Consider the following 18,490-nt stretch of genomic DNA (forward strand, 5'->3'; position numbering starts at 1 on the left):
ATCGGGACAACACAAAGTGTGCTTACTTTGCAGCTCGGGCCTCATTCTTCCTCCTCAGGTCGTTAATGTTGACAATGACGCGAGACTTGTTCTGGTCGATCATGTCCCGAACTTTGCTCTGATAAACCCCCTGGTCGTGCTGGGGAGAAGCAGAAGAAAACTCCACAGTGACTTCGACTCCACATTCGCTGGGTTAGGAGTCCAATTCGGTTTCCTCCGACAACGAGCGCATGTGCCGCAACAATAACTTACATCATCATCCAAGAAGTCCAGATAGTCCCTCTGGGCCTCCCTCATCTCCCGGTCGTCCACAACGTCGGTAGCCATGTCCAAGTAGTTCCGTGAAAAAAAAAGTTTGCGAATATTCCACAGTCGCGTTGTTAAACGTGCAGCCTTTCACAGTCCACCCGCACAATGAAGAGGTTTTTCCCGCCAATGCGTCACCGGCGCGGGCACGACGTAAAACGCCATTGGGTACAAGATGACACGTGACCAGGCATGCTAAACCAATAAGACTTCAATGTTCGGCCACGTGATCTTGCCGCGCTAAGAACCCCCGCGAAAACGAAGCCGGAAAAGACGAGCGACCGGAAGTGTTACCAATGAAACGGTTGATTTAACTTCACTTTTACATCCAAATTTGGATTATTTACAGAACTTGTGTGAGCCTATGGCTTTACATTTTGTTATATATATTTTTTTTTGCATTCTATTTTAGACTTAGACTTCCTTTTTATTGTCATTCAATTTTGAACTTTAAAGCACAGATAAGAACGACATTTCGATACATAAGCTCATGGTAGTGCAGGATAAAAAACCAATAAGGTGCATATATAAATAAATAAATATATATAAATAATATATAAATATTTTGGTTACTTTATTGCGTTTACAACCCTCTGGCGCTGTTTTGTACACTTTTTGTACTATTTTTGTACTTGTTTTGATTATTATTATTTATTGCTTGTATGTAATTCTGCATATTATAAATAAAGGTTTATAAAATAATAAATTATATATATATATATATATATATATATATATATATATATATATATATATATATATATATATATATATATATATATATATATATAAAATTTTTAATTTTTTAATTTTATAAACCATTTTTATAGTATGCAGAATTACATACAAGTAAATAATAAATACATAAATAAAGGTTTATAAAATAAATAAATAAATAAATAATATATATATATACATATTATTTCATTTATTTTTATTTATATATATATATATATATATATATATATATATATATATATATATATATATATATCATTTTAATTTTTTAATTTTATAAACCCTTATTTATAATATGCAGGATTACATACAAGCATAAAACAAACAAACAAACAAAAAAACAAAAAAAATAAATATATATATATATATATTTAATTTTTTATTTTATAAACCTTTATTTATAATATGCAGAACTACATACAAGCATATATATATATATATATATATATATATATATATATATATATATATATATATATATATATATATATATGCTTTTTATATATATATATATATATATATATATATATATATATATATATATATATATATATATATATATATATATATATATGCATACTGTGATGAGATGGCGACTTGTCCAGGGTGTACCCCGCCTTCCGTCCGATTGAAGCTGAGATAGGCTACAGCGCCCCCCGCGACCCCGGAGGGAATAAGCAATTCACCACTACATGGTAACACCCGAATAAGTTTTTCAACTTGTTTAAGTCAGGGGTTCACGTTAATCAATCCCAGAATTAAAAAAAAACAAAACACAAAAACAAAACAAAAAAGCTTCACTTTTACAACCTAAAAGGGCAATTTGGCTCGAACTGTTTAGAAATTGTGTTTCTGAATCGAACACTCAAAAGTATCGACGAATGGGTGCACCGCACCAAATTTGACGGTGGGTGGCGCCACACATCAAGTGACACATGACAAACAGGGTTTGGGTGATACTGCAAACTTTGGCATCGATACGGATTGTGAATGTAATCATTTGAGTAAGATGTTAAAATGGAAAAACAGGACAAAGTAGGAAAATATATGCATTGTTCTTTTGTTTTTAATCAACAAACTTATTCGTGAGCAATTGATATACAAATACAACAATGTAAAATAATGGAAATATAGCAACACAATAATACAGTCATTCGCTTTGAAATAGTTTTAAAAAAAATAGTTGTTCTATTGAAAATACAAAAATACTGAAGCCATCCTGTTTAAAAAAAAAAAAAAAAAAAAAAATCCCAAATTTTAAATTTAATTTAATCTAAGATAAGCGGTAGAAAATGGATAAATGGATGGATGGAATCTAATTTAATTTAATTTCATTCAATTTCTCATGTTTGTAAATAATATAATAAAGTATATAAAATACTGTTAGAAAAAATATCTGTTTTATCCAGTGCTTTCATGTTTTTATTTCTATTTTTATCCATGTTTCTGTTTTAGCTAGTGTTTATCTAGTGTTTTTCATATTTTTATTTTTATTTAAATTTTCTATTATATATTCTAACTTTGTATTTTTTTTTAACCTTTTTTATTATTTTTTTTTATTTTTTATTTAATTTAATTTTTTTCAATATACTTTGTAGCAGTATGAGATTTTAACACATGTGAAGTGCGTTACAAATGTAATTCATTATTATTATTATTATTAAATGCACAAATACTGCTATTGGTTTCCCAAAGCCATCCTGTTTTAAAAAAATGTTTTCCACATTTTTAATTTAATTTAATCTAATACACGTATTTCAATTTTATTTATTTCAATTTCATTTATTTTAATTTAATTTAATTTAATTTAATTTAATTTAATTTTATTTTATTAAATTTTATTTTATTTTGTTTTCAATGTTTTTGACTAATACCCCAAAATATACTGTAGCTATAACAATATGAACAACAATGTAAAATAATGGAAAAATATCAACAAAATAATAGTTATTTCGTTTAAATTATTTTAAGAAAAAATAGAGACATGTTAAAATACTACTATTGGCCAAAAAGCCATCCAGTTTTCAAAAAGATATTCTAAAAAAAAATGTTTTAATTAATTTTCCTATTTTGTAAATAATACACCAACAAATACTGTAACTATAACAATATAAACAACAACGTAATAAATAGGAGGAACACAACAACAAAAAACGCACACATATCCATGAAAATAAACGGAAGATAAATGAAAAGTACAGAGCCAATGCGATACAGACCTTGGTACAGAGCCAATGCGATACAGACCTTGGTATCGACGTCATCGATATTTGTATTGACCCACTCTACCAGTAGGTTGGAATGATGAAGTGGTCTTAAAAATCACTGAAATACAAATAAAAGACAAATTAATATAAATAAATTGTATATTTCATGTGCTGTGATATCATTTAGGGGCGTGTCTCGTCACTCTAACACCGCCCCTAATTATTCCGTATCTGCCAACTTCCAGGCCAGCTGCGTTGTTTGTATGTTTTAAATCGCCTTTAACGCCTTTTTCCACCTTCCCAAATATGTCATGTTGCAATGATATCACGCCTTGCAGCGTCTTCAGGTTGAGTTGATCTTCTTTTATTCCTATGTTTGCAGGTTGAAAGGCAGTGGGTGTTAGAGTGGACACCAACAGGTGAGACCTGTTGATTTATTTGCAACATGAAATGTGTTTGAGTATATTTGTCATGCATTTTGTCAATAACTTTAACAAGTGACCCGAAGCGCCATTCAAAAGTTCAACTTTCAATTTGAAATCAGATGAAATGTTGTGTTTGTGACACACACAAAAAAACCACACAAACACACACACACACACTTGCCTTGCTTCACATGACAGCGTACAGGTTTGACTGCATATTTTCTCTCTCTCAGTGGTGAAATGTGAAGCAGTGTCAGCGCTGTTGTGATGAATTCTCTTTTTATGTTGAAAAAAGTGACAAAACAAAGCTCATAAGAACATTCTTTTGTGTATCTTGGCTTTGTGTCACGTGTGTCTGCTTGCTGACAGACTTTTCTTTGCAACTTTAGTTCCCCTGCAAACATTTCTTTGTGAAACCAAGGAGTTCTACTGGCAACCAGTGCAAAAACATTATTATGATCTTTATTATTATGGTAGTAGTATAAAATAAATGAATTAATACAAACCTGGTAGTAGTATCGAATAAATAAGTACAAACCTGGTAGTAGTATCAAATACCGGTACATAAATACAAACCTGGTCGTAGTATAAAATAAATGAATACAAACCTGATGGTAGTGTAAAATAAATGAATGCAAGCCTGATAGTAATATAAAATAAATACAAACCTGGAGGTAGCATTATAAAAACAAATAAATACACACCTGGTTGTACTAGTACAAAATAAATAAATACAGACCTGTTGGTAGTAGTATAAAATAAATACAGTAAATGCAAACCTGGTGGTAGTATGAAATAGATAAATACAAACCTGGTGGTAGTAGTATAAAATAAATAAATACAAACCTGCTGGTAGTAATATAAAATAAATAAAAAATACAAACCTTGTGGTAGTAGTTTATTATAAATAAATACAAACCTGGTGGTAGTTGAATAAAATAAAATAAATACAAATCTTGTGGTAGTAGTATAAAATAAATAGATGAATACACACCTGGTGGTAGTAGTATAAAATACATAAATGAATACAAACCTGGTGGTAGTGTAAAATTAATACATAAATACACATTTGGTGGTAGTATAACATAAATAAATACAAACATTGTGGTAGTAGTATAAAATAAATACATACAAACATGGCAGTAGTCAAAATATATATATAAATACAAACCTAGTTGTAGTATAAAATTAATACATGAATACAAACCTGGTAGTAGTATAGAATACATAAATACAAACCTGGTGGTAGTATAAAATAAATGAATACAAACCTGATGGTAGTGTAAAATAAATAAATAAATGCAAACCTGGTGGTAGTATTATAAAAACAAATAAATACACACCTGGTTGTACTAGTACAAGATAAATAATTACAGACCTGGTTGTAGTAGTACAAAATAAATAAATACACACCTGTTGGTAATAGTATAAAATAAATAAATGCAAACCTGGTGGTAGTATGAAATAAATAAATATGATCCTGGTGGTAGTAGTAGTATAAAATAAATAAATATACAAACCTGATGGTAGTAATAAAATAAAATAAATAAATACAAACTTTGTGGTAGTAGTTAATTATAAATAAATACAAACCTGGTGGTAGTAGTATAAAATAAATACAAACCTGCTCATAGTAGTATAAAACATATACATACAAACCTGGTGGTAGTAGTATAAAATAAATAGATGAATACACACCTGGTGGTAGTAGTATAAAATAAAATAAATACAAACCTGCTCATAGTAGTATAAAACATATAAATACAAACCTGGTGGTAGTAGTATAAAATAAATAGATGCATACACACTTGGTGGTAGTAGTATAAAATACATAAATGAAAACAAACCTGGTAGTAGTATAAAATGAATACATAAATACACACTTGGTTGTAGTATAACAGAAATAAATACAAACATAGTGGTAGTAGTATAAAATAAATGAATTAATACAAACCTGTAATGAATGCAAACCTGATAGTAGTATAAAATAAATAAATAAATACAAACCCGGTGGTGGTAGTAGTAGTAGTAGTAGTAGTATAAAATAAATAAATACAAACCTGCTGGTAGTAATATATAAATAAATACTAACCTTGTGGTAGTAGTTTATTATAAATAAATGCAAACCTGGTGGTAGTAGTATAAAATAAATACAAACCTGCTCTCAGTAGCATAAAACATAAATACAAACCTGGTGGTAGTAGTATAAAATACATAAATGAATACAAACCTGGTAGTAGTATAAAATGAATACATAAATAAACATTTGGCTGTAGTATAACATAAATAAATACAAACATAGTGGTAGTAGTATAAAATAAATTAATTAATACAAACCTGGTAGCAGCATCAAATAAGTACAAACCTGGTAGTAGTATCAAATAAATAAGTACAAACCTGGTAGTAGTATAAAATAAAATACATAAATACAAACCTGGTGGTAGTATAAAATAAATGACTACAAACCTGATGGTAGTGTAAAATAAATGAATGCAAACCTGATAGTACCGTAGTATAAAATAAATAAATAAATACAAACCCGGTGGTAGTAGTAGTATAAAATAAATAAACACAAACCTGATGGTCGTAATATATATATATATATATATATATATATATATATATATATATATATATATATATATATATATATATATATATATATATATATATATATATATATATATATATATATATAAAATAAATAAATACAAACCTTGTGGTAGTAGTTTATTATAAATAAATACAAACCTGGTGGTAGTAGTATAAAATAAAATAAATACAAATCTGCTCATAGTAGTATAAAACATATAAATACAAACCTGGTGGTGGTAGCATAAAATAAATAGATGAATACACACTTGGTGGTAGTAGTATAAAATACATAAATTAATATAAACCTGGTAGTAGTATAAAATGAATACATAAATACACATTTGGCTGTAGTATAACATAAATAAATAAATAAATAAATGCAAACATAGTGGTAGTAGTATAAAATAAATAAATACAAACATGGCTGTAGTAGTATTAAAAAGATAAATACAAACCTAGTTTGTAGTATAAAATTAATAAATGAATACAAACCTGGTAGTAGTATAACACTTTTCCGACGGTATAACATATGTGGGGGTTCGTTGACCGATTTGTCTCGTATTAGACCCACGCGCCGTACCTAATCAATTGGCCCATTTTATTATTTGTTCGTGAATAGCGTTGCCATGGTAACACGAAATGTTCCCAATTTAAATTTCCACCATCGGCGCTAGTGGCACCTTTCCGACGGTATAACATATGTGGGGGTTCGTTGACCGATTCGTCTCGTATTAGACCCACGCGCCTTACCTAATCAATTGGCCCATTTTTTTATTTGTTCGTGAATAGCGTTGCCATGGTAGCACGAAATGCTCCCAATTTGGATTTCTGCCATCGGCGCGAGTGGCACCTTTCCGACGGTATAACATATGTGGGGGTGCGATGGCCGGTTCTTCTCGTAGTGGCGGTAATAGAAAAGTGCGGAAAAATAATAATAATGATAAAGTTAGAAGTATGAGCAATAACAATATGGTCCCATAATAAATACAAACCTAGTATTAGCATAAAATAAATAAATACAAAACTGGTATTACCATAAAACAAATAAATACAAACCTGCTATTAGCATAAAATAGATAAATACAAACCTGGTATTTGCATAAAATAAATAAATAGAAACCTGGGAGCAGTTTAGATTTGTTAATGAAAAAGGAACAATAGCAAAAGACAGTTGATTTATTCAAAATTTTTTCAGCGACGGCCGTATTGTCCAGTCCAGTGTGTTCCCGGCGATGTCAGGAGATCTTGTGCAGAGACTCCGCACCTTCATCACCAGAGTCAAGCACCTGGGTCACCTGGACATCACTCCGGCCGCCTTGCCGCTGCCCAGCCCGACCGTCTCCTACGCCCAAGTGCCCGACTTGTTCCAGGAACCCTACGTCCTGTCAGGCTACCGTCCCGTCCGGCAGAAGTGGCACTGTTACCTCCTCAGCCTCTTCCAGGTACACAACGAAAGTCTCAACGTGTGGACTCACTTGCTGACCGTACCCGTGTTGCTGCTCCACTGGCGGGTCCGAGCGGGCGCCCTGGGGTTCAGCCTGGGCGCAGCCTCCCTGCCGCTGTTCCTGTTCCTGGTGTCCTCGCTGATGTATTTGCTCCTCAGCGCCGCGGCTCACCTGTTCCAGTCGCACTCTGAGCACGCGCACTACTTCTTCTTCTTCATGGACTACGTGGGCGTGGCCGTCTATCAGTACGGCTGTTCCCTCGGACATTACTTCTACGCGTCCCAGTCGGCGTGGAGGAGCAGCTGCCTCGGACAGCTCTTCCTGCCCGGAGCCGCTTTCTTCGGCTGGCTGTCCTGCGCCGGCTGCTGTTTCGCCAAATCCCGATACCGCCGACCGTACCCCGTGGGCAGGAAGGTGTGCCAGCTGATCCCGACCTCGCTGGCGTACGCGCTGGACATCAGCCCCGTGCTCCACCGCCTGCTCACCGCTCCCTGGGCGGAGGAGCCCTCGCTGCCCTTCCACGCGCTCCAGATCGCGTGCTTCCTGCTGTGCGCCATCTTCTTCTCCTGTCCCGTCCCGGAGCGCCTCTTCCCGGGCCGCTGTGACTTTGTGGGCCAGGGGCACCAGATCTTCCACCTGCTCCTGTCGTTGTGCACCCTGTTCCAGCTGGAGGCGCTGTTCCAGGACTACGTCAGGCGGAAGGACACGCTGGTCGAGGTGTTTGGCGAGAGGCAGCTGTGGTGGGCCTGCACCGTCTTCCCGGTCCTGTTTCTGTCTTGCGTTTTGACTGCGCTTCTCGCCATGAGGCACAAACACAAGCAACTGCAGGTCCAGAAAGATAAATGAGTATGCACACGCTTCACTCGTGGGAGGAGGAGCAATCGCATTTATTCAGAGTTGCTTATGCATGGGCTTTAGCCAGTGTATCGGGACTTTGATTAGTATGTATTGCTAATAACCAAGGTGTCGGTATCTTTAATTATTGGCAGGAGGAGCGATCGCACTGATTATTAAGCACATCAAGGCTAAATTCAAGCTTGGGAGGTGTGGATCACAGTGCTCACGTCCGCCAAATACTTTGACTAATGGATTATTGCAGTCCTTACTATTTATAGTTGTTATTAATAACTGGAAAGAGGAGCGATCACACTGATTATAAAACACATCAAGGCTAAATTCAAGCCCGGTGGGTGTGGATCACAGCACTCATGTCAGTCAAACACTTTGACAGGTCGACTTTTTCAGGTCTTACTATTTAGTGTTGTTATTAATAACTGGCAAGAGGATCGATCGCACTGATTATAAAGCAGATCAAGGCTAAATTCAACCTAGGTGGGTGTGTATCACGGTGCTCACGTCCGCCAAATACTTTGACTAATGGATTATTGCAGTTCTTGATATTTAATGTTGTTATTAATAACTGGCAAGAGGAGCGATCACACTGATTATAAAGCAGATCAAGGCTAAATTCAAGCTAGGTGGGTATTGATCACAGTGCATACGTCCGCCAAATACTTTGACTCATGGGTTATTTCAGGTCTTACTATTTATCTTTGGTATGACTAGCAAGAGGAGCAATCGCACTGATTATAAAGCACATGGAGGCTAAATTCAAGCTTGGTGGGTGTGGATCACAGTGCTCACGTCCTCCCCCAAATACTTCGACTAATGAATTATTTCAGTTCTCACTATTTATCGTTGTTATTAATTACTGGCAAGAGGAGCAATCGCACTGATTATAAAGCACATCAAGGCACAATTCAAGCTCAGTGGGTGTGGGTCACAGCACTCATGTCAGTCATGCCAGTCAAACACTTTGACAGGTGGACTTTTTCCGGTCTTGCTATTTAAGGTTGTTATTAATAACTGGCAAGAGGAGCGATCACACTGATTATGAAGCAGATCAAGGCTAAATTCAAACAAGGTGGGTATGGATTACAGTGCATACGTCCGCCAAATACTTTGACTCGTGGGTTATTTCAGGTCTTATTATTTATCTTTGGTATAACTAGCAAGAGGAGCAATCGCACTGATTATAAAGCACATGGAGGCTAAATTAAAGCTCGGTGGGTGTGGATCACAGTGCTCACGTCCCCCAAATACTTTGCCTAATGGATTATTTCAGTTCTCACTATTTATCGTTATTAATTACTGGCAAGAGGAGCGATCGCACTGATTATAAAGCACATCGAAGCTCAATTCAAGCTCAGTGTGTGTGGTTCACAGCACTCATGTCAGTCATGCCAGTCAAACACTTTGACAGGTAGACTTTTTCAGGTCTTGCTTTTTAATGTTATTAATAACTGGCAAGAGGAGCGATCACACTGATTATGAAGCAGATTAAGGCTAAATTCAAACAAGGTGGGTATGGATCACAGTACATACGTCCGCCAAATACTTTGACTCGTGGGTTATTTCAGGTCTTATTATTTATCTTTGTACAAGTCGCAAGAGGAGCGATCGCACTGATTATAAAGCACATGGAGGCTAAATTCAAGCTCGGTGGGTGTGGATCACAGCACTCATGTCAGTCAAACACTTTGACAGGTGGACTTTTTCAGGTCTTGCTATTTAATGTTATTGATAACTGGCAAGAGGAGCGATCACACGGATTATAAAGCAGATCAAGGCTAAATTCAAGCTCGGTGGGTGTGGATCATAGTTCTCACGTCCCCCAAATACTTCAACAAAAGGATTATTTTAGTTCTCACTATTTATCGTTGTTATTAATTACTGGCAAGAGGAACGATCGCACTGATTATAAAGCACATCAAGGCTCAATTCAAGCTCGGTGGGTGTGGGTCACAGCAGTCATGTCAGTCAAACACTTTGACAGGTGGACTTTTTCAGGTCTTGCTATTTAATGTTGTTATTAATAACTGGCAAGAGGAGCAATCGCACTGATTATAAAGCAGATCAAGGCTAAATTCACACTAGTGGGTATGGATCACAGTGCTCACGTCCGCCAAATACTTTGACACATGGGTTATTTTAGGTCTTAGTATTTATCCTTGGTATAACTAGCAAGAGGAGCGATCGTACTGATTATAAAGCACATCGGGGCTAAATTCAAGCTTGGTGGGTGTGGGTCACAGTGCTCTTGTCCCCCAAATACTTTGACTAATGGATTATTGCAGTTCTTACTATTTATAGTTGTTATTAATAACTAGAAAGAGGTGGACTTTTTCAGGTCTTACTATTTATTGTTGTTATCCAAGGTGTTATGTCAGTGTTATCAATAACTCCTACGAGGAGCGATTGCACTGATTATAAATACCGTCTCGGCTCAGATTCACGTTTTTAAAGTCAAACTGGATGGTTGTGGATGACAAGTACTTTGACTAGTGAATTATATCATGTCTTTTTGTTTATTGTTAGTAATAACTGGCAAGAGGTCTTACTATTTATTGTTGTTATCCAAGGTGTTGTGTCAGAGTTGTCAATAACTGGCACGAGTAGCGATCGCACTGATTAAAAATCCTGTCTCGGCTACCCACATTTTTAAAATCAAGTTAGGTAGTTGTGGATGGCAAATACTTTGACTAGTGAATTATTTAATGTCTTTCTGTTTATTGCTATTATCCAATGGTAATTATAATTGGCAGGAGAAGCAATCACACTGATTATAAAGCATGTCAAGGCATTAGTCAAGCATGGTTGGTGTGGATCACAATGCTCACATCCGTCAAATACCTGAATGGATTATTTAAGTTCTTTCTATTTATTCTTGTTATCCAAGAGGAGCGATCGCACTGATTATGAAGCTAGCCAAGGCTCAGACCCACCTATAAAAACAAGCTGGGTGGGTCTAGATCGCAGCATTCCAGTTAGTCAAACACTTTGACTTGTAGATTATTTCAGATCTTTCTATTTGTTATTATCCAAGGTAAAAATAATAATAATAACTATCCAGAGGAGCGATTGCACTGTTTATAAAGCACATAAAGGCTAAAATCAAGCAGGGTGGGATCACAGCACTCATGTCGGTCAAACACTTTAAATATGTTTTTCTATTGTTGTTATCCAAGGTGTCAATATTATTGATAACCAGCAAGAGGAGGAGCAATCACACTGATCATAAAGCTTGCCAAGGCTCAGACTCACCTTTTTAAAATCAAGCTGGGTAGGTGTGGATCGCAAACACTTTGACTTGTGAATTATTTCATGTCTTTCTATTTGTTGCTATTATCCAACGGTAATATTAACTGTACCTGTCAAGTGGAGCAATCGCACTGAATATAAAGCATGTGAAGGCTAAGACCGAGCTGGATTGGTTTGGATCGCAGTGCTAACACCAAACACTTTGACTAATGGATTATTTAAGGTCTCGCTATTTATTGTTGTCATCCAAGGTTTCTGTGTTATTAATAACTGGTAAGAGGGAGCTACCCATAAAATTAAGTTGGGTGGGTGTGGATAACAGTGCTAATGCCGGTCAAATACTGACTGGTGGATTCTTTCAGGTTTTTCTATTTATTGTTGTTATCCAAGAGGAATGATCGCACTGATTATAAAGCTAGTCTAGGCTCAGACCAACCTTTTTAAAATCAAGTGGTAGTGGATCACAAACACTTTGAATAGTGAATTATTTCAGGTCTTTCTATTTATTGCTATTATCCAACGTAACAGTAATTTTAATAAATGTCAGGAGGAGCGATCCCACTGATTAAATATGTCAAGGCTAAAATCAAGCTATGTGGGTGTAGATAGCAGTGCTCACTCACACCAGTCATATACTTTGACTAATGGATTATTCTAGGTATTTCTATATATTGTTGTTATCCAAGGTGTTATTGGTGACTAGCAAGAGGAGCGATTGCACTGATTATAAAAATAGCCAAGGCTCAGACCCAATTGTTTTAAAATAAGCTGGGTGGGTGTGGATCGCAAACACTTCAACTAGTGAATTATTTATTGTCTTTGTTTGTTGCTATTATCCAACTGTCAATATTAACTGTTGACTGTACCTGACAAGAGGAGTGATCGCACTGATTACAGAAGCATGTGGAGGATAAAACCAAGATGGCTTGGTGTGGATTGCAGTGCTAACACCAAACACTTTGACTGATGGATTATCTCAGGTCTTGTTATTTATTGTTGTTATCCAAGGTTTCTGTGTTATTACTAACTGGCAAGAGGAGCGATTGCACTGATTATAAAGCTTGTCGAGGCTCAGAGCCACCTATAAAATTAAGCTGTGTGGGTTTGGATCACAGTGCTAATGCAGGTCAAACACGGACTGGTGGATTCTTTTAGGTTCTTCTATTTATTGCTAGTATCCAAGGTGTTATTAATGACTGTCAGGAGGAGCGATCGCACCAATTATAAAGCACGTCAAGGCTGAGATCAAGCTGGGTGCGAGTAAATCACAGTGCTAATGCAGGTCAAACACTGACTGGTGGATTATTTTAGGTCTTTCCATTTATGGCTATTATCCAAGGTGTTATTAATGACTGTCAGGAGGAGTGATCGCACTGATTATAAAGCACGTCAAGGCTGAAGTCAAGCTGGGTGGGAGTGGATTATAGCGCTAATGCCGGTCAAACACTGACTGGTGGATTCTTTCAGGTCTTTCCATTCATGATTATTATCCAAGGTGTTATTAATAACCGCCAGGAGGAGCGATTGCGACTGTTCAAGTATGTTTGTGTTGAAATAATAAAATTCATTGCACAAGTTGACGTCCATTGTGGTTCATTCATAATTAATAGTTTCTCAGTTCACTGGTGAAAGTACCCGTGGGGGAAAAGGTTCACTTTGCAGTCCTACTGAGACATGTTGCAGTTTATAAATAAAGGTTTATTTAAAAAAAAAATTGTTAAAAAATAAATAAATAAAATAAAAAGTAGCATCTGCGCATAGCATAGATCCAACGAATCGATGACTAAATTAATCGCCAACAGTTTTTATAATCGATTTTAATCGATTTAATCGGTTAGTTGTTGCAGCCCTACATCTAACCGGTCTCACAACCGTAGACCTCCACATCTAGCTCCATAACCGTCCGAGACCAGCCACCCGGACAGCTGCTGCAACAATTGGTTTGCATAACCAAATAATGTTCTGCACAAACTGTGAGAAACCGTCCCAGGGAAGCTCATCGGGGTGAACGAACGCAAGTGCCTTTTACTGATGGTATTTTGAATGCACTGATTATGAAGCAGATCAAGTCTAAATTCAAACCAAATACTTTGACTCGTGGGTTATTTCAGGTCTTACTATTTATCTTTGGTATAACTAGCAAGAGGAGCGATCGCACTGATTATAAAGCACATGGAGGCTAAATTCAAGCTCGGTGGGTGGGGATCACAGTGCTCACGTCCCCCAAATACTTTGAATAATGGATTTCAGTTCTCACTATTTATCGTTGTTATTCATTACTGGCAAGAGGAGCGATCACACTGATTACAAAGCACATCAAGGCTAAATCTAAGCCCGGTGGATATGGATCACAGCTCTCATGTCAGTCAAACACTTTGACAGGTGGACTTTTTCAGGTCTTGCTATTTAATGTTGTTATTAATAACTGGCAAGAGGAGCGATCGCACTGATTATGAAGCAGATCAAGGCTAAATTCAAACTAGGTGGGTATGGATCACAGTGCATACATCCGCCAAATACTTTGACTCGTGGGTTATTCCTGGTCTTACTATTTATCTTTGGTATAACTAGCAAGAGGAGCAATCACACTGATTATTAAGCACATGGAGGCTAAATTCAAGCTCGGTAGGTGTGGATCACAGTGCTCACGTCCCCCAAATACTTTGAATAATGGATTTCAGTTCTCACTATTTATCGTTGTTATTAATTACTGGCAAGAGGAGCGATCGCACTGATTACAAAGCACATCAAGGCTCAATTCAAGCTCAGTGGGTGTGGATCCCAGTGCTCATGTCCCCCAAATACTTTGACTAATGGATTATTTCAGTTCCCACTATTTATCGTTGTTCTTAATTACTGGCAAGAGGAGCGATCGCACTGATTACAAAGCACATCAAGGCTAAATTCAAGCTCGGTGGGTGTGGGTCACAGCACTCATGTCAGTCATTTCAGTCAAACACTTTGACAGGTGGTCTTTTTCAGGTCTTGCTATTTATTGTTGTTACAAACCCCGTTTCCATATGAGTTGGGAAATTGTCCATCCATCCATTTTCTACCGCTTATTCCCTTTGGGGTCGCGGGGGCGCTGGAGCCTATCTCAGCTACAATCAGGCGGAAGGCGGGGTACACCCTGGACAAGTCGCCACCTCATCGCAGGAGTTGGGAAATTGTGTTAGATGTAAATATAAACGGAATACAATGATTTGCAAATCCTTTTCAACCCATATTCAATTGAATGCACTACAAAGACAACATATTTGATGATCAAACTCATTTTTTTTTGCAAATAATAATTAACTTAGAATTTCATGGCTGCAACACGTGCCAAAGTAGTTAGGAAAGGGCATGTTCACCACTGTGTTACATGGCCTTTCCTTTTAACAACCCTCAGTAAACGTTTGGGAACTGAGGAGACACATTTTTGAAGCTTCTCAGGTGGAATTATTTCCCATTCTTGCTTGATGTACAGCTCAAGTTGTTCAACAGTCCGGGGGTCTCTGTTGTGGTATTTTAGGCTTCATAATGCGCCACACATTTTCAATGGGAGACAGGTCTGGACTACAGGCAGGCCAGTCTAGTACCTGCACTCTTTTACTATGAAGCCACGTTGATGTAACACGTGGCTTGGCATTGTCTTGCTGAAATAAGCAGGGGCGTCCATGGTAACGTTGCTTGGATGGCAACATATGTTGCTCCAAAACCTGTATGTACCTTTCAGCATTAATGGCGCCTTCACAGATGTGTAAGTTACCCATGTCTTGGGCACTAATATACCCCCATACCATCACAGATGCTGGCTTTTCAACTTTGCGCCTATAACAATCCGGATGGTTCTTTTCCTCTTTGGTCCGGAGGACACGACGTCCACTGTTTCCAAAAAAATTTGAAATGTGGACTTGTCAGACCACAGAACACTTTTCCACTTTGTATCAGTCCATCTTAGATGAGCTCAGGCCCAGCGAAGCCGACGGCGTTTCTGGGTGTTGTTGATAAACGGTTTTCGCCTTGCATAGGAGAGTTTTAACTTGCACTTACAGATGTAGCGACCAATTGTAGTTACTGACAGTGGGTTTCTGAAGTGTTCCTGAGCCCATGTGGTGATATCCTTTACACACTGATGTCACTTGTTGATGCAGTACAACCTGAGGGATCGAAGGTCACAGGCTTAGCTGATTACGTGCAGTGATTTCTCCAGATTCTCTGAACCCTTTGATGATATTACGGACCGTAGATGGTGAAATCCCTAAATTCCTTGCAATAGCTGGTTGAGAAAGGTTTTTCTTAAACTGTTCAACAATTTGCTCACGCATTTGTTGACAAAGTGGTGACCCTCGCCCCATCCTTGTTTGTGAATGACTGAGCATTTCATGGAATCTACTTTTATACCCAATCATGGCACCCACCTGTTCCCAATTTGCCTGTTCACCTGTGGGATGTTCCAAATAAGTGTTTGATGAGCATTCCTCAACTTTATCAGTATTTATTGCCACCTTTCCCAACTTCTTTGTCACGTAAAGTTAATCATTATTTGCAACAACAAAAAAAGTTTATCAGTTTGAACATCAAATATGTCGTCTTTGTAGCATATTCAACTGAATATGGGTTGAAAATGATTTGCAAATCATTGTATTCCGTTTATATTTACATCTAACACAATTTCCCAACTCATATGGAAACGGGGTTTGTATTAAAAACTGAGAAACGAACGCAAGTGCCTTTTCCTGATGGTATTTTGAATGCACACAGACACCGTGACGAGATCCTGAGGCCCATTGTTGTGCCCTTCACCCGAGACCCTCACCTCATGTCGCAGCATGACAAAGCTTGGGCCCCATGTTGCAAGGATCTATACACGAATCCTGGAAGCTGAAAACATGCCAGTTTTTGCACGGCCAGCATACTCAGCGGACATGTCACCCTTTGAGCACGTTTGGCATGCTGTGGATCGGCGTACACGACAGCGTGTTCCACTTCCTGCCAACATCCAGCAACTTGGCACAGCCGCCGAAGAGGAGTGGAGCAACATTCCACAATCAACAACCTGATCAACTCTATGCCAAGGAGATGTGTTGCACTGCTTGAGACAAATGGTGACTGCTCCCCCCCCCCCCCCCCCCCCCCGACCGCCCAGACCCCCATTAAAGAAAAACTTCACATTTCAGAGTGGACTTTTATTGTGGGTAGCCTAAGGCACACCTGTGCAATAATCATGCTGTTTAATCTACATCATGATATGACATACCTGTGAGGTGGGATGGATGATCTTGACAAAGAAGGAATGCTCACTAACACAGATTTAGACAGAGTTTTCAACAATACTTGAGAGGAATAGGTCTTTTGTGTATATAGTCAAAGTTTTAGATCTTAAATCCTTAAAGTTTTGTAATCAAACAAGTACAAACCCTGTTTCCATATGAGTTGGGAAATTGTGTTGGATGTAAATATAAACGGAATACAATGATTTGCAAATTCCATTTCATGGAAGCTGCTTTTATACCCAATCATGGCACCCACCTGTTCCCAATTAGCCTGTTCACCCGTGGGATGTTCCAAATAAGTGTTAGATTGTCACAATGGGGGGTCGCAGCTTGCTGCGGGGTTGTTCTTCCAACGCTAAAATACGGCTCCGGACGACAGCGTGAAGGTGGGCTTGGATTTATTGACATAAATCACTCACTACCACAAAACACCAAAATACAACCAAAAAAGGCAAGTGTGCCTAAAACACAAGAAGCTCCTAATTAGCAGAAGCTATGGCATGGACTAGGAAAACTTGCATGGTCAGAACGAGACATAAGCCGGTGTGACACAAAGACAATGCAGGCAGAACGAGTGATGAACAAAGGTAGGCTTAAATAACAGTGACATGATTGGTGACAGGTGTGTGTGAGTCCGAACGTGAAACAGGTGCGTGACGTGACAGGTGAAAACTAATGGTTGCTATGGTGACAAAACAAACAAAAGTGCACAAAATGTCCAAAAACAAAACCGAACATGACTAAAACAAAACATGATCACACAGACATGACATGGATGAGCATTCCTCAACCTTCTCAGTCTTTTTTGCCACTTGTGCCAGCTTATTTGAATAAAAAAAAATAACACATTTTTCCAGTTCGAACGTTAAGTATCTTGTCTTTGCAGTCTATTCAATTGAATATAAGTTGAAAAGTATTTGCAAATCATTGTATTCTGTTTTTATTCACCATTTACACAACGTGCCAACTTCACTGGTTTTGTACAACGTAGCTGTTGTTTTCTGTAGTTGGAAGTTCACTACAAAGCACTTTTAATGGTCATGACCTGACAGAGTTGATTTGGAAACACCCCTCGGGCCAGATCTGAAGATTGGCACGCGGGCCGTAGTTTGGACCACCAATGGTATGTAAATGATCACGACAAGAGAGTTTGATGGGTTTTTTATGAGTAAGGGGAGAAAGTCAAAAATTTCACTTATTCCTACTACTTTTCAGACATGAAAAACTTCAACTTTCATTGTCAATGGAGGGAAATTCCAGGAATCAATTCCGACTACAATTCAGCTGCTGTAGATGACATAAGAAGTCGTATACGCAGCAAGTATTATTACTACCTGGCCACACCTAAAAGCTGCATGGGTGTGTCTGTACACACGACAAGCTCATTATCTCGCCGTGGGATGTTTCACTACGGA

General features: G+C 37.5%; 2 protein-coding genes across 2 annotated transcripts in view; one reads left to right on the plus strand and one right to left on the minus strand.

Annotated features, from left to right (window-relative positions):
* The window catches only part of mcm3 (minichromosome maintenance complex component 3), a 43,601-nt gene extending 43,177 nt beyond the window's left edge, over nucleotides 1–424 (minus strand). The window contains exons 1-2 of the mRNA XM_061987405.2: nucleotides 253–424; nucleotides 27–139 (exon numbers count right to left, since the gene is read on the minus strand). Of these exons, the coding sequence (XP_061843389.1) occupies nucleotides 27–139; nucleotides 253–327 (188 nt within the window). The 5' untranslated portion in view covers nucleotides 328–424. The remainder of the gene's footprint in view (nucleotides 1–26; nucleotides 140–252) is intronic.
* Nucleotides 425–3,523: 3,099 nt separating this feature from the next.
* paqr8 (progestin and adipoQ receptor family member VIII) lies at nucleotides 3,524–13,394 on the plus strand. The gene is made up of 2 exons (XM_061987404.2): nucleotides 3,524–3,670; nucleotides 7,467–13,394. The coding sequence occupies exon 2, from the start codon at nucleotides 7,504–7,506 to the stop codon at nucleotides 8,560–8,562; it is 1,059 nt and encodes a 352-aa protein (XP_061843388.2). The 5' UTR covers nucleotides 3,524–3,670; nucleotides 7,467–7,503; the 3' UTR covers nucleotides 8,563–13,394.
* The last annotated feature ends 5,096 nt before the right edge of the window (nucleotides 13,395–18,490 follow it).

This window comes from Nerophis lumbriciformis, linkage group LG26, assembly GCF_033978685.3.
Source record: "Nerophis lumbriciformis linkage group LG26, RoL_Nlum_v2.1, whole genome shotgun sequence".
NCBI classification, from domain to species: domain Eukaryota; kingdom Metazoa; phylum Chordata; class Actinopteri; order Syngnathiformes; family Syngnathidae; genus Nerophis; species Nerophis lumbriciformis.